At 41.3% G+C, this 24,201-nt stretch overlaps 1 protein-coding gene and 1 long non-coding RNA gene across 3 annotated transcripts in view; one reads left to right on the top strand and one right to left on the bottom strand.

Annotated features, from left to right (window-relative positions):
* LOC130905264 (uncharacterized) overlaps positions 1-24,201 on the bottom strand; it is an 83,226-nt gene that overhangs the window by 48 nt on the left and 58,977 nt on the right. The window contains exons 4-5 of one of the 2 annotated variants that reach the window (XR_009061076.1): positions 1,623-1,699; positions 83-245 (exon numbers count right to left, since the gene is read on the bottom strand). This is a non-coding gene — a long non-coding RNA (uncharacterized LOC130905264). Of the gene's footprint in view, positions 1-82; positions 246-504; positions 1,448-1,622; positions 1,700-24,201 lie in introns of those variants that run through there. The other variant, XR_009061075.1, reaches the window with a different exon arrangement.
* enc1 (ectodermal-neural cortex 1) lies at positions 2-20,772 on the top strand. The gene is made up of 3 exons (XM_057818458.1): positions 2-263; positions 8,096-9,901; positions 17,915-20,772. Exon 2 carries the CDS (start codon positions 8,102-8,104, stop codon positions 9,875-9,877), a length of 1,776 nt encoding a protein of 591 aa, XP_057674441.1. The 5' UTR covers positions 2-263; positions 8,096-8,101; the 3' UTR covers positions 9,878-9,901; positions 17,915-20,772.

The raw sequence follows: 24,201 nt of genomic DNA, 5'->3' as shown, positions 1-24,201 counted from the left end.
AAGCACCAGCGACGAGATCGGTCATTCTCGGTCAGAGAACAAGGGAAGAAACAAGTCTCAAACATCATCTCATTATCCTCACCTCAAATGCACCGTTTATCTTAGTCCGGACGCGGAGGCTTGGACTGCGATTAGACTCGGTGGTGCCGTGAGAAGAAACAACGCGGATAGAAAAACACGGCGGCTGAATCGTGGCTCTCTCACCGCGGGTATGTCCGAGGGATTCCACGGGCGAGGTTGAACTCCTGCTTTACCCCAAAGAGGTAAACGAGATCATTATTTCTATTTTATGAAGTAGTAATACATATATTGCTAATCCCTGGATCATTATGACCAACAGATGAATGGAAAGCATTGATATTTACACCTCAATTATGGAAAGAATACAAAGCATCAGGAACAAAAGAAGCAGCCATGAGAAGGAATTGATAAAACATTGAGTGTAATGTCATTTAATAACATGCAAAATATGATATAATCATTTTCCTTTCTTTACATGTTCATGTACAAAACTGATAGCCAAAATATTGTCTCTTTCAAAATATCCAGCCATTTCAGCGCTTAAATATGAATAGAATTCCAAATTTAATATCTAAATATTTTCATGATCGCAATAATGACAATAACCAAGAACAAATGACTTCAACACCAAATCTGTTCACAGTGCGAAAAAGTCGACTTTATATACAGGTGGTTGCAGTACATTATTCCAATGGTGGTAACATTTGCTTATTCAAGTCATTCAAATCCCATCCATCCTTGCTTTTATTGTAATGGTGATCCTCACTGGAGCCACAGGTGAGTTGGCGTCACACAAGATGATGCATCCACATCCTTAGTAAGCCTTGTTGGAGGTCTGCGATGTGTGTCAGACTTTTGTTGTAACCCGGATTTGTTTTAGTATAGTAAACGCTTTAAAAATGCCTGCTGTTGTCTGTGCCAGCGGAGCTGTAACGTCACAGGCAGAACAACTAAATGCTCTTCCACAGAGGGTACAATTAACAATGAAACAAACAGTAAACTTTAATTGTATCCCGCTGTCGCCAATTTATACGACAAAATAGCTTTGTTTTGAACTAAACACGTCCAGATTTCACAGTGACTAAGCGCATTTTGTTATAGGCTTCCACTAGTCACAAATTCCCCTATTTGCATTTTTGTTTTGTGGAGCAAATGCTCAACCATTTGATAAAAAAACAGTCTTTTTCAGGTTTGTCATCCTTTCTGAAACTCCCTTAATTTATAGTAATGTAAAAAATGTACATAGTTATACATACACATATGTTGTTGTGAGTGCAACATACAGTGGTACCTCTACTTACAAAATTAATTGGTTCTGGAAGTGGTTTCATAAACTGGAAATTCCGTAAGTAGAGACGCGTTTTCCATGTAAATGCTCAAATCCGTTCCAAGCCCCCAAAATTCAAACATAAATCTTTTATAAAGCCTAAAAATGCATCAAAACATGTAAGAAATGCATGTTACAATGACATTATTGCACAATAAACATCAAATGAGAGTTAATGTAAAAAAAAAAAAAAAAAAAAAAAAAAAAAAAAAAAAAAGGAATAAATAATAAACGTTAACACTCAAATAAAGAGGATGTTGGGATACACACGTACAGTAGAGGTCCCGCTTAGCCTGGGGTGTCCACTCCAAATCGGTCCTCAAGGGCCACTGTGGGTCCTGATTCTTGTTCCTACCAATTGAGCACAGACAGTTTAACCAATGAAGTATCTGCTAAAACAAGCAGCACCTGATTGCATACAACTGTTCGCAAAGAACGAGACAACTGGAACAGCAACTGGAGAAATAATCAGCACAGAATATGAATTTTGATTGTTATTCATGTCTGCAGCGTTGCAATGCATGCTGGGAGGCATGTTGGACAACAACAGTGTTGACACCAGGTGGCAGCAGATGTTGACTGTCTCCCCCAAGGGACAATTGATGGCCAAATGAAGCTTCTTGAAGCAATGGAGCTTTGCAGCCAATTGGTTCAAAGCTTCATGGTGGTTCATTTGGTCTTATGACAGTCGTTTGATGCCGCTTTTAAATAAAGTGTTACTGGTTAATATCTTTTGGTGTAAATATCCCATAATATAGAGCGGACAGCGGCGGCTTATAGTCCTGTGCGGCTTATCTATGAACAAATGCCGTTTTCGTATCAGATTTGGTGGGTGGCGGGTTAAAGTCAGATGCGCCTTATACTCCGAAAATTACGGTATACTTTTATGACACCAAATGGTTGAAAAGGTATCATCTTGTTTTATTGGAATGAAATCCAGCAACTGCTGCGACCCTATGTGGAATAGTTTGAGCACCCCTGCTCTTAGCCAATTAGATGCCAGGAAGATGCTAGGCAATAGTCAATGGCAGAGCAGGTATAAGTACGTTATGTTCAGTAAATTCTGTGAGCTGCGAGTAGGAGCCCAGACTGTATTTTTCCTTTCAAATCCTCAAAATTTCTTGCTTAACAAAAGGCAACATTTTCCAAGTTGAGCGTGTCGTAACCTGAAAATTCCATATGTAGAGACATTCGTAAGTAGATGTACCACTGTATATGGTTATGCGACATACATCAACATAAATTGTAAGAATCCTCCATGTATTTCTCAATAAATACATGGGTAGATCATTTTGAATGGGTCATTTCTAGGGCTGCAGCTATCGATTATTTAAATAATCGAATAATCTATTGATTAGTTAGTTCGAATAATCGGATTACAAACATTTAATACCTTTCAGAATATGTTTTAGGAGATGTAAAACATAAGAAACAAGTGCTTATGCTTGCAACAATATTTGTTTTGGCTTGCTAAGATTGCACTTTCAAAAGATCATTAAATGCATTAAAAACTAAATTTAAAATACCTGAGCTTAGCCTCAAACAGTATAAAAAAATAAATGAGGATCTAAGTACAACAAAAGAACAATTGGCTAACTTGCATAGCAAAAGTCCGCTAGCTTAATTGCTATAAGATGCTAACATTTTTATTACAAAGCTCTTGCCAAAACATATAAACACATATTCCCACAAAGAGCTGCTAATAAACTTCTAAACTAAAAAACGAATGGATAAACAACATATTTGCTCAAACAAAAATATACCTTATGTTGGTCTTAACAGGGAGCAGCTGGATTCAGCCATGTTAGTTAAACGAGTTATGACATATTCACTGTTGCCACTCAAGGGCAGTGTATCCAACCAAATTAATAAAACAATATCCAAATACTTTCAAAACAAGTCATTACAACATCACTAATTAAACGAATACTCGAAACAGCAAAATTTCATTCGAAGCTTTTTTCTAATCGAATTACTCAAGTTAACCGATTAATCATTGCAGCACTAGTCATTTCATTAGTACCTCGCAACATACATTGCTGCTGAGCTTTCTAAGTACTGCTGCAAACCACGCTATCAAGGTCCAAAGAATAGATTTTTAATCCATTTGTCATGAAATTGGTGATATACTCCTCTTTCGAGTTAAAATTGGCATAGCTCAGTTAGCTACTAAGCTAACACAATGTCCTTAGCTTGATAAAGGTTTGAGAACAGCTGCTTTACATGCCGACTGCATAATCATCAAGCCAACATCAGTACATCGTGCGCGAGATTGTGCGGTGTTGTTTGATCGTTTTCCAAGAAAGAAAATGGTGACATCAGGTGTCGTCACGGGCAAGAAAACGAGGTTTTCGGAAGGACAGCTGGCGGGAGACGCTAAATTAGATCCAGAGGAGTTATGAAGCTGATCAATAGTCTCCCTCTCCTTTTTGTCGCTTCCAAGTGGCCCATCTGATCTCCATGTTTACTAGTGGAGGAACTGCCCCTTACCCCTTCTCCCCTTTGCATTCCCACCCCGTTTCCTGAGTCCGTGATTGTGGACACCTGGCAATGATTTCAAGTTTGCATCTAGCCAGGCCTCAGATGGAGGCCAGAGGCTTTCTCACTGGGGCTCTCCTTGTGTTGTTTGTTGCCATTTGTGGTTTATTATTACCATTGGATAATTCCACCCGGAAAAAAAAAAAGATGGGTTTACTTAAACGTATTTGGCCGCATACTTCAAAAGTCCCCGGCCGTGCATTTGAAAGGGCCTTGGTGAACCGGATGCTTGAAGATTGTAGGGATGAGCTCACGGCACTGTTATTCATGTCTGATGATGAGAAAATAAGCCACGACTAGCGTGATTATTTACAGAATAACCGGCCCTACCCGTGATATTGAGCAGGATTAGCTAATTCGCTAGCATTGACAGCAATTAACAAGGACTGGGAGGCGTTTGGGAACGGCCGTTAGTGCCAGATTGGTTTGTTTTTTTTTTCCGAGCAAAAGCAGGAAATTATTTCCATCGTTGGATAGTAATAGCGGCAGTTTGAACTAGGCTTGCACGATATATTGTTTGAACATTGCCATCGCAATAGTCACATGGCAGGACGTTCAATTGTTTTTTTTTTTTTAACATGTTAACTTTTGTTTTACTTCATAAAAGCAGCAAGCGTGCAGATCCTGGATCTCTTTTATATACAGCAAGCCAGAATCAAACGGCATTATACTGATCTAATCATGTGATCGGAAATCGGGCCATTGGCGCCATTTTTCAGAGGATCAGAATTGCGTGAAAAGGATCGGGTTTTTAATTAGAAAAAAATATTGATGCTCGTACAGCGCCACAGCCTCTCACCTTCCCTCCTGATAAGCAGTGCAACCAAACAGTTTTTCTTGGTCACCAGTGCAGCTGGCGTTTGGTACGTAATGTTAATGATGATTGACAGGTTTGTAGCTTTGATCTGCACAGAGAAGCCTGGGTAGCTCTACGATAAAAAGCGCAAATGTATTACTTAGGGTTGTTCCGATCATGTTTTTTTGCTTCCGATCCGATCCCGATCGTTTTAGTTTGAGTATCTACCGATCCCGATATTTCCCGATCCAATTGCTTTTTTTACTCCTGATTCAATTCCAATCATTCCCGATAATTTTTCCCGATCATATACATTTTGGCAATGCATTAAGAAAAAAAAAAAATTAAACTCGGACGAATATATACATTGAACATACAGTACATAAGTACTGTATTTGTTTATTATGACAAAATCCTCAAGATGGCATTTACATTATTAACATTCTTTCTGTGAGAGGGATCCACAGATAGAAAGACTTGTGACTTTGTCTATTGTGACTAAATATTGCCATCTAGTGTATTTGTTGAGCTTTCAGTAAATGATACTGCAGGCATGCCCCAATGCATGATGGGAAGTGGAACCATGATGGGAGGTAAAACCATGACTGTGCGTTGTGCTACCAATGGATATATCTTCTCTGCTTTGATAAATATTTTAAGGTGTTAAGACAAAGATCACTTGCCACCTTGCTTCCCCACATTGCTTCCCATAATATTTCTAATCATGGAGAGAGGGATTGCAAGGTTATAGCCGATGGAAAGAAGGCTCCAAAGGCTGCCAAAATTCACTCTGCTCGTTATGCGCTGCCTTTTATCTCACTATATAGGTAAAATGGCATCATTACAGATTGAGCGCGACAATGAGTGAGAGGGTTGTGGAGCGCATATATTAATAGTGTTAAATATTTTAACGTGACAATTTTTTAAATAAATTAATTGCCGCTGTTATCGGGATATCTTTGATAACCCTACCTTAAACCCAAATTAAAGACTCTGGATGAGTGTAACATATTATGTCTGTAACGTTAAATACAATTAGAAAACGATTTAATTAAAATATATATATATTAAAAAAAGGCATGGCCGATATTTTTTAGTCGATTCCGATACTTTGAAAATGACGTGATCGGACCCGATCGATCGGCATCCCTAGTATTAATCATCGCTAAACTTGCAGCCCTGTCTGAAGTATGCTGTGCCAACTCATTCATTGTGTGAGAGGCAGCGTGAGCGTCAAGGCGTGAGTGAATTTGAGTGGCCGATATTCTTGTTAAAAAAGAATTCACATTTTGAAGGCAGCACGGTAGCACAGTGGTTAGCACATCCAGCTCACTTCTGGGATCGTGGGTGCAATTCCGGATCCGGCCTTCCTGTGTGGAGTTTGCATGTTCTTTCCATGCCTGCGTGGGTTTTCTCCTGGTTCCTACCACATCCTAGAAAAACGTGCGTGGTATGCTGATTGAACACTCCAAATTGTCCGTAGGTGTTGGTGTGTGCTTGAATGGCTGTGTGTCTATATGTACCCTGCAACTGGCTGGCAACCTGTTAAGGGCCTTCTGCCTGGAGTTAGCTGTGTTAAGCTCCAGCACCCCTACAACCCTCCTGAGGATTAGCGGTCCAGAAGATGAATGAATGAAGGAATTACATGAATGTTAAAATATGGCGTTAAAGGTGATGCAATAGAAAATGTGGGTGCGCTTACATTTTGTGCTGGTGAACCTTAAGAAAAAAGTTAGGTGCAACCAATGCTAAAAGTAAGTGTGGTGCCTTGGCAATACTGTATATAGCAATGTTAATTTTATCTAATATCGTTCAGGCCTATCCCAAACAGAGCTATTCAAAAGTTATCTGGTGAAAATTCTTTGCTTTAGTATCACAATGTAATAACGCAATATATCGCAAACCCCCCAAAAGTCACAATGATCATTTTTTCCAATACCGTTCAGGCCTAGTTTTAACTTATTCATTCATTCTTGCAAATGCTGCATATGCAGTATTCACCATAAACATTTTATCCGTATCCTCAGATGTTTATCGAGCCAAGTCTACAAGTCTGAAAGTTTTGGATATTGGCCATTCAATCCGGCATGTTCGTGAGGATGAGCCTAAATTGTCTACAGGTGTCAATGTTAGTGTAAATGCATGTTTGTCTCTGCGCCATACGACTAGCCCAGGTTAGCCAAAGTTAGTTGGGATAGGCTCCAGTTCGCGATTACAATGAGGGCAGGCGCATTAAAAAATGACTGTATTGATGCCAAGCAAGCTTTAGTGGAGGTCGATGCAGTGTGTGTGTGTGTGTGTGTGTGTGTGTGTGTGTGTGTGTGGTTGCCGTCTTAGAAGAGTCAAAACCCACAAGGTTCCGCGTTGCTCCCTTTGTCATCGCTGGAATGCGACCAGTCCTGTCGGGCTGTGGTATTTGAGCCTTGTTTGATTTTTTTTCCCATCGTGTTCATGACATCTGATCCGAAACAGGAACAGATACTGAGTACAATGTGCAGGCATGACCATATTCAATAAATTGCATCCTGTCTCCACATGCTTTGTTGCCATTAAAGAGCTTGTTAGCTAAAAGCCGACTAGCAGCTGTGGGAACTTTTACTGCTCACATAACTGGAATGCCAGCAAGTGGGAAAACCACTCATGTGACACGTCAAGCCTTGTAGGTGACTGATTGACATACTTTGAATCCCCGGCATCTCTTTCATGCGAGTGTACCTCGTCGTCACCTTCCGCTGTTTTGATGCTTCGAATTCTCGGCTGACGACGCTATCCGAGCCATCTTCTGAGAACTGCTCACGCATGACTGTGTCCTTCAGGGTTTTGAGACCAGTGATGCAAGTGAACCAAAGCGAGCAATCTCCCATTTGGAAAAACAGGTTTTTGTCAACGATGATGATAACGAAAGTATTTCATTGATAAACAGTTTTTTCATGACGATGATAAGCTAAAAACGTGTCTTGGGAGACCAGTAGTTTCAGTTAATGGTTCGCAACGTGTGACATTTTCTTATTGAATTTATAAGTTAGCTTGCATTGTAGCAGTGTTTGGTTGGATCACGAATGTGACGTGCTGGGCTTGCTTGTTTCGAAACACATGGTAAAATGTTTTATCTTGGTAAGAGAGATTATGAAAGTTTGCTTTTGTCTTGAAAGTCTATGCTGAGTGAACATCACACAATAAATGTAACTTGTACCATTAGCCTACCGTCGCGTTAGCATTAGCGTTTAGCGTGGCGAGCGTCATCTTAAACTCTCGGGCAACTTTTGTTGTTGTTTTTACATACAGTTGGTGGTCTAGGTCGGTATGAAATGTATTGAAAATAATGTACTGTTTTCCTGCTGAGAATCATCTCCTCAAGTTGGTGTATCACCTAAATCTGACTTGTTTGTCATCCTTACTGTTTATATTTCCAGGATTCAATGAAAATGTCGGTGTGCGTCCACGAGAATCGGAAATCCCGAGCCAGCACCGGCTCCATGAACATCTACCTGTTCCACAAGTCGTCGTACGCCGACAGCGTACTCATGCACCTGAACTCCTTGCGGCAGCAGCGTTTGTTCACCGACGTGCTCCTCCACGCCGGCAGCCGCTCCTTCCCCTGCCACCGCGCCGTGTTGGCCGCCTGCAGCCGTTACTTTGAAGCCATGTTCAGTGGCGGGCTGCGTGAGAGCCAGGCCAGCGAGGTGGACTTCCATGACTCGGTCCACCCGGAGGTGCTGGAGTTGCTGCTGGACTATGCGTACACGTCACGGGTGGTCATCAACGAGGAGAATGCCGAATCGCTGCTGGAGGCTGGAGACATGCTGGAATTCCAGGACATCCGCGATGCCTGCGCAGAATTTCTGGAGCGGAACCTTCATCCGTCCAACTGCCTCGGCATGCTGCTGCTCTCCGACGCCCACCAGTGCACCAAGCTCTCGGAGCTCTCCTGGAGCATGTGTCTGAGCAACTTCCCCGCCATTTGCAAGACAGAGGACTTCCTCCAGCTGCCAAAAGACATGGTGGTGCAGCTTTTGTCCCACGAAGAGCTAGAGACCGAAGACGAGCGACTAGTATATGAGGCCGCCCTGAACTGGATCAACTACGACCTGGAGAGGCGACACTGCGACCTCCCCGAGCTCCTCGGGACAGTTCGCCTGGCTTTACTGCCCGCCATCTTCCTGATGGAGAACGTCTCCACAGAGGAACTGATTAATGCCCAGGCCGATAGCAAAGAGCTCGTTGATGAAGCAATCCGTTGTAAACTAAGGATCCTGCAGAATGATGGCGTGGTCAACAGCCAGTGCGCCCGGCCCCGCAAGACAAGCCACGCCCTCTTCCTCCTCGGGGGCCAGACCTTCATGTGTGACAAATTGTACCTAGTAGATCAGAAGGCCAAAGAGATCATTCCCAAAGCAGACATTCCCAGTCCAAGGAAGGAATTTAGCGCCTGCGCCATCGCCTGTAAGGTGTACATAACAGGCGGTCGCGGTTCCGAGAACGGCGTTTCCAAAGACGTGTGGGTCTACGACACAGTCCACGAGGAATGGTCCAAAGCGGCGCCTATGCTCATCGCAAGGTTTGGCCACGGCTCGGCCGAACTCAAGCACTGCCTGTATGTGGTCGGCGGTCACACGGCAGCTACCGGGTGCCTCCCTGCCTCGCCATCCGTGTCGCTTAAGCAAGTGGAGCAGTTCGACCCGGCGGCCAACAAGTGGACCATGGTGGCGCCCCTGAGGGAGGGCGTGAGCAACGCGGCGGTGGTCAGCGTCAAGCTCAAGCTCTTCGCCTTCGGGGGAACCAGCGTCACCCATGACAAGCTGCCCAAGGTGCAGTGCTATGATCCCCAGGAGAACCGCTGGACTGTGCCGGCATCATGCCCGCAGCCGTGGCGCTACACCGCCGCCGCCGTACTGGGAAACCAAATCTTCGTCATGGGCGGAGACACAGAGTTCTCGGCGTGCTCGGCGTACAAGTTCAGCAGTGAGAGCTACCAATGGACCAAAGTAGGAGATGTCACGGCCAAGCGCATGAGCTGCCAGGCGGTGGCGTCTGGTAACAAACTCTACGTGGTGGGGGGCTACTTTGGCACTCAGCGCTGCAAAACCTTGGACTGCTACGACCCCACGTCGGACGCATGGAACAGCATCACCACGGTGCCGTACTCCCTCATTCCCACCGCCTTTGTCAGCACCTGGAAGCATCTGCCTGCCTGAATAACTACCACCTCATTCCAGAAGGTATATCCCGATGCGTTCGAAGTACTTACATTCTGTGCCTGTGCCTAAGTAGACATACAGGTCGTCTTGTTAAAAAAAAAAAACTTTCACACAAAATAGTGCTTGTCCGGAAAAGAAGAAAAGAACTGCAACAAACGATTCTTGCTGCCAACATCAAACCATTAAAATCTAATTACAAATGAACATGAGTTCCAAGATCAGGAAGCAATATAAAGTAGCATCTTGCCAAGGTAGCTAATTTAAGATCCCAGACTTCAGCTCCTGTCACAGACCTGGTCTTTAGATTGTGGATTGATCAACCTTGACCTCGACTCTTTTAGATTCTTGTCTTTGCGTCCTAAAAGCCTGCTTTCTAATGTTTGGAAAAAAACTAAATTCTCCCTGAGATCGTTATAACCTTATGCTCTGTAATGTCGCAGAGAGATGATTAGCTAATAAACTTCGGGTGACGTAGCGTCACCGAAATTGACCAGTAAATCAACCATTTTTGTCTGAAGCAGCCAATTCGTGGCAATTTGTGGGCAGAACGCAGGCACCTCAGAACATAGACGCTATCGTCTTCCCCTCTAATTGTATTTCTGCCTCTTTGTGTATGGGAATGCGGTGGGATACCATGCGGTCATCTATGTTGGTACGACCCGGCATTACTAGAATTCTTTGCGTGGGAATTAGATCTGGGTAATGTGGGAATATTGAGGATCTCAATTCTTAAGACCTTTGAATTCAGGCCATCTCTTTTTACTTCTCGGACTCCTTTTCAATCTTCTTTGGACAAATAAAGGAATGTCAGAGAGGCAGGCGAGTGGCGGGAGGTTCCAGGAGGGGCAAGGGGGTTGTTAGTTAAGTAACTGCTGGGACGTGCCAGAGGATAGAGAGGGTAATTGATGTAGAATAGGATACTTTTATTGCTCCTGTGGGGGAGGTTACTCGAGCTGGTTGGCCAATTAGACAGAGGGTGGTTTGTGGGGGGCTGCACGCCAACAGGACGCAACGCCTGGGCCGGGCTAATCCACTCCTCGTCGCCTCTCTTTGATGAGGTCACGCTCCCGGTAGCTGGCGAGGAGGAGGCCGCCCCGTCGGGAGGCATTCATCACTGGTGGACTTGGTGGAAGGCAGAAGCAACCGAGTCAATGTTTTGGGTCGAGCTGCACGAATTCAGTAGCCCGGCAATGAAGTGCTAGCTCCATAAAAGACCATATAATCAATTTTTAAATCCATTTGCTATAACGCTTGCTTGAAAAGCCACTCTTTCACTCTATTCAGTGCTGTTTAAGCATGATAGATACATAAACGGTGCCACATGTTAGCACACCAGCAGAAACTGCGAATAATCCACCAGCTAAACTAAGAAAACAAACCTGGAAGTTTATATTACAGCCGGTTTGAAATCCTCTTTCCATTGTAATCTCAAGTGTCTTTTCTTTCGAAATTGAAAAAAAAAAAAAATTTTTTTAGCTAGCATTCAGCAAGTTAAATTGCCAAGTACTCAAAACTTTTTTCACACCGGATTCTTGGAAGACTAAATTGCCCAACGTTTCTGCTGCTAGAAAAGTATTTGTCTGACAACTACCAATGTTCCAGATCGGATATCAAGCCCGTTCACGTCACTTTCAGAGGATCGCTGTCAGGTAAAATAGATTGGGTTTTAAAAATGTCTATATTTTTTAGTGTTAACTATGGTGCTCCAACAAAATTGATTAGAAAAAAGTTTCGAATCAAATTTTGCTGCTTCGAGGATTCGTTTAATCAAAGTGGCGTCCTAGTGGTTCGTTTTGAAAGTGTTTGCATTTAGTTATATTGATTTGGGTGGATACACTGCCCTCTAGTAGCAACAGTGAATATGACATTATTCATCTAACATGGCTTGATCTGGCTGGTCCCTGTCAAGACCAACATAAATTTGTAAGTTTTTGTTTGAGCTAATATGATTGTTGATGCATTCATAATTTAGAGGTATATTTTGCAGTTTTTCGTGGGAATATTTGTTTGAACGATTTGTTTGGGGCATTGTAAAAAAAAAGGTTACTGGGCTTTTGCTATGCAAGTTAGCCAATTGTTTTTTGGTTGTACTTCGATCCTCCTTCATTTTTTAATACCGTTTGAGGCTATTTTTAAAATGTATTTTTAGATGCATTTATTGCTCTTATGAAATGAAAGTGTAATTCTGCATTGTTTGAAAAAACCCTTAGGAATTTTATTTTGTATTCACATTTAATGCTTTTTTGAAAGTGAAATTTTTGAAAGAAATTTATTCTGCAACGCGTTAAATGTTCCTAATCGATTACCCAAACTAACTAAATGATAGATTAATCGATTACTTCAGTAATTGACAGCTGCAGACCTAGTTAATTCATTGGCTGCCATTGATGATGATAGATGCCAAATCCATTTTGACTAGGAGGGCTGGCAGCCCCCAGAACAGATCATCAAAATCATGTGACTCTGACTCGCACACAAAAATATATGATGGGGACATCCCTACTGACAACTCATCTTGCTACACCGCCTAATTATTCACCGACTGTGTGAAAGTGCTGGTAATAAATATTCCAGCATAAATGCCCAGCCTCTGCACACAGCTCAATCAGAAATGTGGTGAACTGAAAGCCCAGTTTTGCCTTTCTGACCTCCTTCTCAGCCATGATGATGATGACCGGGCTCGACGTAGGAGGCGCTCGGGTAGTCGACAGTCGCCTCGGGTGCGGGGTGGGGGTGGCGCCGCGCGGAGCCGTCACCCACACATGGTTGCCAGCTCTTGACAACAAGGCGTGGGCGAGCATCCGTCGCGTACGTCCTCGTCAGATAAAGCTGGGTGAGCAGCTAATAGCGCGGGATTACTCCCTGGCTCAAAACAGTCGCCCGAGGCTTTAATCCTGCCACTTATTTAAACCTCAGCCGGCTTTCAGGTTGACAGCTTGCTCGCGGTGTAAATGCAAGTCGTGAGGAGAAGGGACTGCTGTAAAAGGCCGAGCATTCCCCAACGATCCCGTTTCGACTTTATGGAGCTGACGCTAACGCTCGTTAAAAGTTCGCTTCGTATGACGAGATGCTAAAACCAGAATTTAACTGCAGTCTCAACTGAGTTCAATGATAAATGAGCTTTCACTCGAAGAGCGCTTTTCTACCTTCAAGGTGCTCAAAGCCCCTTAATGCTGATCATTAACCGACTGATGACGCAGCGTTAGCTAGGAGGGGGCTTCGGTATCTTGCTCAAGGACACCGAGGATGGAAATCACAAGAGTCATTCCAGAAATGTAGGATGTTGTACAACCAACCTTTCAATTTTTTAAACAATTCACACACAAAAAAACATGCGGTTTCTGCGTACCGTTTTTTCTGGAGTATAAGTCGTGCCAAAAAATGCGTCAGACAAAGAAAAATACAGATAAGTCGCACTGGACTAAAAGTCGAATTTTTGAGGAAAATGTACCATATGCTGTCTGCTGTTTGTCGCCAAGCAGCCTGGACTTAGGGTGACCATATTTTGATTTCCAAAAAAGAGGACACTCGGCCCAGCCTCGAGATACTTGAATTTTACTCGAAGATCACTCAAAGATGCATATATCTCCCACTTTATTTTTTTTACTCAACAGGCTTTATTCTTCCTAAAAAATTAATCGAACAATAAAAAATAAATAGATTTTAAAAAATTATTTAAAAAATAATATAATGCAGACTCATGGAAATGTAGTCCAGTTAATACACACACACAGTTGGCTATGTGCCAACTCAACATTTTTTAAAATTACGATCACGACAATTGTCGTTGACAAAATGTTATTCCCACTCAATTTTTATTGTCATACAATGTTTTAAATTGTACGCAAACAATAACTGAAATAAACTGACAAGCAATTCAACCAGCACGTTTCCAAATGCAGCAGTTCAAATTCAAAACTACATTGCCCATAATGCCTAGCGCAGCTGAGCTCACTGATTGCTACCCTATTAGCGAATACGGGAGCCGAGGCAAAATCAGACTTCCATCGGCAGCGCAAAGATGCGACAACAAACGGGATTTTACAGATTACACCAGTACAAATCTCCGACAGAAGTCAACAGTTGCCATTATATACGTAAAAAATCGTAAAAAAAAAAAAAAACTCATAAGCAACACAGCTATTTAGCTATACTAGCATTCAACCACTAACTAACGCTGAACAATTGCAAGACTCGTACAATATACTGCATCTCTGTGTACACATATAACCCTATGTACAACAGAAGACACGTGATCGACATTAACAGGAGAAACTTACAGAAAGGTGTATGGAGCCACGTCTTTCAGAAGTTCTTATTGAACTTCTTATTGTAGTCTGAGCTCTCGCCAAACCGTCAGTAGATGGTGATAATTCCCCATGAAACAAAGGGTGAACTGCCAACAAAAAAGAAGAAGAAGAGCTACTCCTTCTCCCGCCCCTACTAGTAGGAGCAACGTCAACGCAGGCAAGCGCTGCCCTCTAGCGGCCGGAGGAATTCTCTTCAAGTTCGTCCCGTAAAAAAAATCATAAAAACCGGACATTTTTATGAATTTATAAAACCCGCCCGGACAACGAGGATACTGCGTGAAAGTAGGACTTGTCCGGGCAAAAGGGGACGTTTGGTCACCCTATCTGGACTAGCACCGCGTTTCCCCTTGGCTTCAGGTTTTCGCCACACCCCCTCCTACAGCTAAAGTTCCGGATCCAGTCTGGGTGCACGTGTTTCTCCACTGTTAGCTACACTGAGAAAAATAACTGGTGTATTTACTTAATTTTATTAAGTAAATTACTTAACAGACGTAAGTGCAAATTGTTACAATGATTTTAGCAAGTAAATCCACAAGATATTTTTTTTTCAGTGTATTGATGCTACATTTGTCACCACTTAAGTTGTAGGTGGTGATTTAGTCTGTAATTATTAATGTCACCGGAGACACCGAGGAAATGGGTAACAGGACACCCAACACGATCAAAGAAAATAGCGATCAGTGAGATCCCATAACCTGTCGGTAGGCATGCTCACAGGTCTCTTTCCTCAATCAAGGTGTGCATGCAAACACACTGAATTGGTTTAAATTTAGGATTTTGAAACCGGATGCCCTATCAAGTTTTTTAACGAGAATCAAGCGTTTCTTGCCACGGGTGGAACACCTGATATCAGGTAGGCTAGTCGCCAAGGAGTCATTAGTATTACTTCAGCAACAAGAGAGCAGTTAAACGAATTGAGTAATTGCCGCCGCATTGTAGTCACTGCTGCTAATGCTAACATAAACACCCTTTAGCTAAGCAAGCTTCATGGTTGAGTTCACCGATGGTCCCGTTAGCTTAGATTAGCTGTAGTGGCTTCCAATTCTCTACATTAACTCCCGACTTCAGTTACTAGTTTTCAAGTACCAAGTTGTCATCCAGCTAGCATCCAAAACGTTTCGCGTATCTTCCATTCTCCGCTCAGGCAACATGTCTTCCTTCACGTGGCTCCAAAAAAAATTCATGCAGATGATTAGCGTATCATAAACTCCCTTTGAAATAGGGATGTCATGATACCAGAAATTTAATGGTTGATGCAGATACCGTTGAAATTCCATGATTCTCGATACTATTTCGATACCACTGTAAAAATAAACAATAAATCCCATGTACTTATACGTACACTCCTTTATAGGGCTGCAGGTATCGATTATTTTAGTAGTCGATTTTTCCACAAAGGAGTTAATTCGAATAATCGAGTAATCGGATTAGGAACATAAAAAATTAAAATTCCTGAGCTTAGCCTTAAACGTTATAAATGATCGAGTAATCGGATTAGGAAAGTAAAAAATTAAAATACCTGAGCTTAGCCTTAAACGTTATAAAAAATAAATGAATAAATGAGGATCTAAGTACAACAAAAGAACAATTGGCTAAATTGTATAGCAAAAGTCTGCTAGCTTAAATGCTATAAAACTTTTTTTTTTTTTACAATGCTCTAAAAAAACAAACACATATTTCCATAACAAACGGCTAAATATACCTATAAAGTAAATTACAAATGCATAAAAAAAACATATTTGCTCAAACTAAATCTTACCTTATGTTGGTCTTAACAGGGCGCAGCTGGATTCAGCCATGTTAAATGAGTTATATCATATTCACTGCTACCACTAGAGGTATATACAGTATATCCACCCAAATCAATAAAAGTAAATGGGGTTTCAAAACAAACTATTACAACACAACTTTAATTTAACAAATACTCAAAGCAGCAAAATTTAATTTGAAGCTTTTTTCTAATCGAATTACTAGAGTTAATCGATTAATCGTTACAGCACTACTCCTTTATTAGAAGTAAACCACAACACTGTGTGCTTTGCTCATACAAACAATCGTCATGTAGTGTTTAAGTATTAAAATTATGTGCATTAAAGTATCAAACAATAGAATACTGTATACAAAATAAAATTCTGTGCATGTACTATAGGGTAGCCTTCGAGTATTAAAAAATAAAATACTGTACATCGCGGTCATGTAGCATTCAAGTATTAAAAAATAATAATGATACTGCACGCACGCACAGATTGCAATCAGTAATTTACAGACATGGTGTGGTGAAACCGTATTTAAAATGTTTTATGACAAATTACAATGAATGATAGTAGGGATGCCTGTCAATCATCGTTTAAGTACCAAACACAAGCTGGACAGTTTGGCCCGACTGCTTAGCATGAGGGAGGCTGAGAGGTTGTACGAGCATGAAGCAGAAAAACATAAATATATACCGTATTGGCCCGAATATAAGACGACCCTGATTATAAGACGACCCCCTCTTTTTCAAGACTCAAGTTTGAAAAAAGACTTTTTGAACACCAAATTCATTTTTATACAGAAAATAATTACAATACATCCGAAACAAATGATTATAACAATATATTTGAGAGAAAAAGCATGTTATTTTGCCTCATTCAAATCTTAATATCTGAACATTTAAATATGAAAACTAAAGTGCAATCACATTCGTAAATGAATGGCTTCTGGTTTTTGAAATGTAAATAAACCAATCTATTGTGATTAAACAACAAAATTGCAATAACTGCATTAAGCATCAAAGTGAAGTCTAACTGTAACTGTAGTCTTGCAACAAATCTGTATAAGGAAAATATTGCAATAAAGTAGCTGAGATCTGTCATGACAGAACATCGCTTCAATGATATCTGGCGCCGTCTAGCGTGGTGAATGGGGAGAGTAGCTGAGATCTGTCATGACAGAACATCGCTTCAATGATATCTGGCGCCATCTAGCGTCGTGAATGGGTATAATGTCTAGACCGCGACTATAAGACGACCCCCTTTTTATCAGTCTTATTTCAATGCAAAAAACACCGACTTATAGTCGGGCCAGTACGGTATATTTTTAATGAAAAACACAATCCTTTCCACCCGATTCTGATCCTCTGAAAAATAGCGCAATCGGCCTGATTTCCGAGCACGTGATCAGATCGGGATATCCCTAAACGATAGCCTATTGTAATGTCCGTACATATTGTGAAGTGACATACTGTATATACGGAGTGAGTTAGCAAATTAGCAGAGCGAGCTAGCGAGCTGGCGTGGGTTGCCACATAGTTGCTCATTTACAACCACCATTTTGGTGGTGTAAATGACCGGTTATCGGGCAACTTGTGTCACCCGTACGACACACAAAACAACACAAAACAAGCAGCCAGATCTGTACCGACGATACTTCAGGTACTGCAGGAAAGGCACTACAGTCACATTTTCAGAATCTTACTATCGTTTTTTTGTTACAACCCTACTTTGAACACTTGTCTAAAACAGTCAGGACGAATGCAATCCTGGTGCTTATAGTTTCCCTCAAAATAAACAATGTTCGCAGAGTTGTTTTCAACAACTATTGTTAGAGATAAACGTAGGAGACGTACTGTACATTGCAGTACAATACAGAGACCTAGCGGACCTGAGGCATGTAAAATCAAAGAATTAAAATGACAACGTACATAGAACATGATTCATTAAATGAATCGTCTTTTCTCTTCCAGATCTCTGGGTTTTGTTTTCCATTTTCATTATCGACTGGACTACCGACTGTGACGAGACGCTCCAAGAGGAGACCTCTGAGATGGATGCTCCATAAAAAAACAGAACACCCTTCAGTGGTGCATTTTATTTCTGCACAACACCAGAGACGACCGTGTCCAGGGTTTGGACTGAATGCACAAGAGAGATCAAGTCCCCAAACCACGCTTTTAAAGATGTGAGGCGAGCTATCGGCTGAGTTTTTTAAAAAATCTGCTTTTCATTTGGAGATGCTGCTTCCTATGATGCTGTTCGTGGATCTGTATGCCTTTTTAATGCCAGAAGAAATTTGTTCATTTGTAGTGTTGCACCGATACCCTTTTTTTGCAATTCCGATAGCTGTGTGGTATCAGTGGATGCCGATACTGTAACAATACCATTTTTTTGAAAAAAATTAATATTTTTTTAATTCAATCCTAAATTATTGCATACTCGGATGTTAAAAAATATGCTATCATGGCTCAGACATATACGCACTAAAAAGACAAATATAAACTTTGTGAGTACACAGTCAATGCTACTATACCCCGGTAATACGTTAGCTTAGCTCATGTGTTAAACACTTTTGCTATACAAGCTCGCTCGCCTACTTTTGCCCGTTTACATCCTTCTAAAAAGATACATCCAAATAAACTTAAAATCCTGGCTGGTATCAGTGTTTCACATGTATATTAAACAACTATTTTAAGTATAGGCTTAAACATTGGAAATATGACCGCTGTAAGAGTAGAATAAAAACTCTTCTCCTTGGCTCAAAACCACCGTTGTCCGATAATGACTTTTTAACCGTTAACCGATGTCCCAAAATTAGTCCAACTCTGAAAATCCGATACCGACATAAAACAGATTCCGATACACGCAGTCGTGCACTTAACGTGTTATTGCTAATTGTATTGTGATGCGCTCTGGATGCTTTAATAATGATAAATGTAACAACTTTAAGGTTCCAAATTAAATAAACATTCTCTGAATATTAAGAGAACACTTCAACTAAAATTTTAGAAACTAATTTCCTATATGGATACAGTAATATAAATTGAAATGAGCCAAAATGTCCATCATTAAGTAAAAGGAATTAAATCACGTTTGCAGTATTACAAATACAGGCAGTCAATCATAGGACATGCCAATAAAAAGACAATTCCCAAAATGGATTTTGCTGGGCTTTTGGTATTTTATTACTTTTCTGGTTTTCTTAGTGACTATTTCTATCTGGTGACGCAGTCGTTATATGTAATGAGTTTATAATTCATCATTTTTCAATCATTTATTGATTGATCATTTAATTTTTGCAAATGGTCTGCTTACATAACAAATCCCAATCATATTAGTTTGGAGACATCTAATGGTCAATTGGTATAATTGATTTGTTAAACTGTGACCAGCCCTTGTACAAAGGCAGATGGCTTATGCATTCATTTTGAAGACAGTAAGCTTATTGGCCCTAATAAAATAATGAATAATCGATATAATCTGATATCATTTAAACATTTTTTTTTTTTTTCTAAATTGTCGGTCGATGTTATCAGCAACCCAAAAATATCGGACAACTCTACTCAAAACACCACAGGACTTGGCTCCAGTATTTACCATCCTATTAAAATATTCAATGAATTTTAGCCATTTTTTGTCCTGCCTCTAACGCATTCTTCTTCGTTTTTGGCCATCTTGGGAAGTATCGCGCGGTATCTTTGCATTATTTCTTAGTCCTCCCGATGTCTGCATTTTAATGCCGTATCGGGGTCCCTTAGTATTGGTGCAACACTAATTATTTGTATAACGCTAGCTATTTATTGGAGTTTTGCGAAGTGGCGGAGGAAAAAAAAGAAGTGTTAGCCCAAATAAAAAGGGAAAGAACAGGAGTAGTTCACCAGGCAGTGCTGATGGGTGTGGTCAAAACCTCTATCAAAAAATGGAGTGCAGATGCAAAGACGGTACAGGAAGTGGACATAATCACTGAGTAAAGCCACCCCATACCAAGCGACAACATATGCGTGGAAATATCATTTCATGTCATTTTTTTTCCTATGAGGCCCGGTCACCACTTCGGGTCGCACACTCTTAACGAGGAGGAGGAGGAAGAAGCTCAGATTACCCACAGCGTGAGGCCGCCAAGGCCGTGGGGGGTCGAGGGAAAAGAATTCCTACTCGGCTCGGCGAAACCTGCCTTAAATCAGCCCCCGACGACTCCCCTCAAGGTCCTTAAAAAGTGCAACAATTAACGGCGGAGGAAGCCGCCATGTGATGACCCGTGGTGACGAACGGCGAGCGAGGCTAGGAATGCGACGGTTCTTAGGTGGTTGACAAGGGTAGACACCAGAGTGCCCCTCCAATTTAAAAACAAACAATTTACACTTGTTCTAGTTTTAACACAATGTTCAATGTGTGTACGCACTGTTGCTTTCAATGGAAATTTTGACTTTGTTTTACTTTGAATACAAGATGTTCGGTGTCAATTTTTGGCGTCTGCCCGCACAATTTTTCAGGTTTTATTTAAGCTCCGCAAAAGTGTCGGTTGCCGTGAAAAGGATTTAGAAAACCGGCATACTGCTTTTAACTTGTCGGCTGCTGTTGACGGCGATGGACGTCCGTTCCAGGCAGCGCTGTCAACAACACCTATTCTGATGAATATTTATATGCGCAAGACCAAAAAAAGTGCGAAAATGAGTCCACGTGTTGCTTTTGTTCTCATTGATGTCACGACTTATTGTTTAGATGTCACTATTTTGTACATTTTCTGTTTTTTCACAATGTGAAATCCATGACTGAATAAACCTGAGAGTTTTTTCCTCTTGTCCTGTACAGAAATTGTGTGCGTGAGTAGTTTTTTTTTTCACTTTCGGGGGGAAGGGGCAGAAATTGTTGTTTTCCTCAACGACGATAACAAAAATATATTATTGACGAACATTTTTTGGGGGGGAATTGTAATGTTCTGCTATTTGCTTATTAACATAAGCAGGAACATCGTGTAGCAAGCTTTAGTTAGCTGCTAGCTTTATTGTCATGTGTCCACATGATCAAAGAACAAAAACTAAATAAAAATGGTGGGAGCGCCCTCTATAGGACACTTGTAGCAAAGCTATCATTACAACAACGCCAAGCTAAAAACGTGTCTTGGGAGACTAAAACCCAATAAGACGAATACCAATGAGATGAATACCAGTTTTCGTCTGACGAGATGATAACCAGACGAAAAGGCGACGCAGTTTGTCATGTCAGTATTCACAAAGCGTGACATTTTCATATTGTACGTGGAGTATGTCAGCCTGCGTCGTAGCAGTGTTTGGGTCGTGTCACTCATGTGACATATGCATCGCCCCCTCCGACTCCACCAGGATGTGCTTCAAGCTAGGTTCCAGGCTTGCTGGTTTTGAAGCACATAGTAAGATAAGTTTTCTCATCGTGGCAAGAGAGAATTTGCAATGTTGCTTTAGCCTTTAAAGGTCTGCTGAAAGATCATCACACACTAAATGTAACTCGTAGCATTAGCATAGCATACATGTTAACATTACAAATTAGCATGGCGAGCGTCGTCTTAAACTCTCAGACAACTTTTTTTACAAACACTTCGTGAGGTCCAGGTAGGTTTAATTCATTGAAAATAATGTACTGTTTTCCTGATAAGTGGATTATCATCACAAATTTGTCCTTGTAGATGCTATGATATGTGCTTGTCTGTCAATCAGTGTTGTTTTTGGCAGTCCTTTTACATTTTGTCTTAGTCTTTTAGACGATGATACATATTAGTCATATTTTAGTCATCTCAAAATGTGTTTGTGTTGGTCTAGTTTTTGTAGACGTTTACTAAAAATGTATCCGTCTGTAAAACAAAACATTTTACTCCAAAAATAAATAAAGGTTTCCAAGTATTTTATTATATTTTATTTTAAGTATTTTATTCATATTTTTTATTTTACAAACATTGACAGATAAGCACATTTTGTAGCTTTGTGCTAATACACACTCAGCAGGAAAACTACATTATTTTCAATGAATTATACCCACTAAGATGCCACGAACAGTCGTAAAAAAATTTAAGAGTTAAAGAGGACACTTGCCGTTAGCATTAGGCTAATGCTAACGTGAATGCTATGCTAACGCTACCAGTTAAAACATTTAGTGTGTGATGATTACTCAGCACAGACCTTTAAAGGCTAAAACAACATTGCATATTCGCTCTGGCCAAGAGGTGTGTGCAAGCCTTGAGAGGAGTGGACACTGGCGAATTGGGGGTGGGGGGCGCAGCATGTCAAATGAGTGGCACAACCCGACACTGCTACAATGCAGGCTAACTCCACATAAAGTGTCACATATGGTGAACACGCGACGGAAATTTTTGCGCATTTTCGTCTCATTCTCATCTCGTCAAACGAAAACTGGCATTCGTCTTGTTACAGTGGGGAAAATAAGTATTTAGTCAACCACTAATTGTGCAAGTTCTCCCACTTGAAAATATTAGAGAGGCCTGTAATTGTCAACATGGGTAAACCTCAACCATGAGAGACAGAATGTGGAAAAAAAAAAATCACTTGTTTGATTTTTAAACAATTCATTTGCAAATCATGGTGGAAAATAAGTAGTTGGTCAATACCAAAAGTTCATCTCAATACTTTGTTATGTACCCTTTGTTGGCAATAACGGAGGCCAAACATTTTCTGTAACTCTTCACAAGCTTTTCACACACTGTTGCTGGTATTTTGGCCCATTCCTCCAAGCAGATCTCCTCTAAAGCAGTGATGTTTTGGGGCTGTCGTTGGGCAACACGGACTTTCAACTCCCTCCACAGATTTTCTATGGGGTTGAGATCTGGAGACTGGCTAGGCCACTCCAGGACCTTCAAACTCTTCTTACGAAGCCACTCCTTTGTTGCCCTGGCCTCTCTAATCTTCTCAAGTAGGAGAATTTGCACAATTGGTGGTTGACTAAATACTTATTTTCCCCACTGTATGTCTTCGTCTCCCAAAACATGTTTTTAGCTTGTTATTGTTTCGTCATCGCCATGAAAGAAAGTGTTCGAACGAAATATTTTTTTTATTGTTGACAAAACCAATACTGCTGTCAATGTTCATTTGAAATTGTAGGAAATCTTTGGTCTAAAACTTGAATTTCACAGACGAAAACATTTTGAGTAACCGTCGACCTAAACTAGACAAAATTTGTGTTTTTGTCAATGAAAACTAGACTAAGATAAGAACACATTTGAAATTGACTAAAATATGACAAAGACCATTAAGTATTTTTGACCAAAAGACTCAGACGAAAATTAAAAAGGCTGCCAAAAACAACACCGCTTGAAATCTTTTGCCGGTTTTGCTTACTGCGCGAGAAGAGCCACAGATACTTTCCCTTTCTCTCCCGAGTCACCTTGGCAACCATTATCTGCAAACTGTGGGGGCTGGAGGAGAACATGAAATCTTAAAAAGCACCACTGCTTCCTCCTCTTCCTCTCACGTCCCTCCCTTTTCACACATTTATGTGTTAAATCTACGTCGCTAACACAAAAAAGTCGTCCCGATCATCCACTCCTTGTGTTTACATTCCCTCTCCTTTGAGAAACACCAGTCGGACTGGATTCTGACCCTTGTGAACCCATAAAAGGTCGACAGTGGGTGGGGGTCCATTGAGGAGATGGAGGGGCGCTAAAGAAATAAACAATCTGAGTGGCGAGATGTTGCAACGCGCCACTAAAATGATCTTTTCTCCGGTGTGTGTGTGTGGCCTGCAAACAAAGGCTGACATTTAAGGTGAAATGTGGGGGCGCTGTGTGTGGGAGCCCCCCCCTCCTCCCGAGACCCCCGCAGCAGTCACATTAATCACGACAGGAAGTTGAATTTCCTGTCCGGCAGGAAGCTCGACTTATTCCCACACGCAGAGGCCACGCTAACGCCCCCCGACACGTCTGTGAGTCCGTTGGGTGCCGTTAGCTGCGTTTTTAAGCCACCGTGATGAGAAACAACAACAACTAGAAAGGACTTAACAGAAGGATCTATATCTAAAGGACTTACTCTTTTAAGGGCTAAGGCTAAAAACATCCTTGAAAGGGCCACTTCAGAGCAAAATACCAAGCAAATTGTTGATCTGTTGACCACATTAGTCACGTAGCATAATTTAAACCACCCTTATAAAGAAATGAGACCCTTCGGGTCCATTTAGCAGCAAAATGGGGGCTTGAGATATTAATTTCGAGTGATGACGGGACTCGCAGGGCTGCCATTCATTTGTACTACGTTTGCGCACATTGTTGGCAGTG

This window comes from Corythoichthys intestinalis, chromosome 17 (genome assembly GCF_030265065.1).
Source record: "Corythoichthys intestinalis isolate RoL2023-P3 chromosome 17, ASM3026506v1, whole genome shotgun sequence".
Taxonomy (NCBI): domain Eukaryota; kingdom Metazoa; phylum Chordata; class Actinopteri; order Syngnathiformes; family Syngnathidae; genus Corythoichthys; species Corythoichthys intestinalis.
The sequence above is the reverse complement of the archived record's forward strand: the minus strand, read 5'-3'. Positions and strand labels throughout refer to the sequence as shown.

What these genes read in the sequence shown, in the direction of transcription:
- enc1 (XM_057818458.1), top strand. Translation starts at nt 8,102, where the DNA reads ATGAAAATGTCGGTGTGCGTCCACGAGAATCGGAAATCCCGAGCCAGC.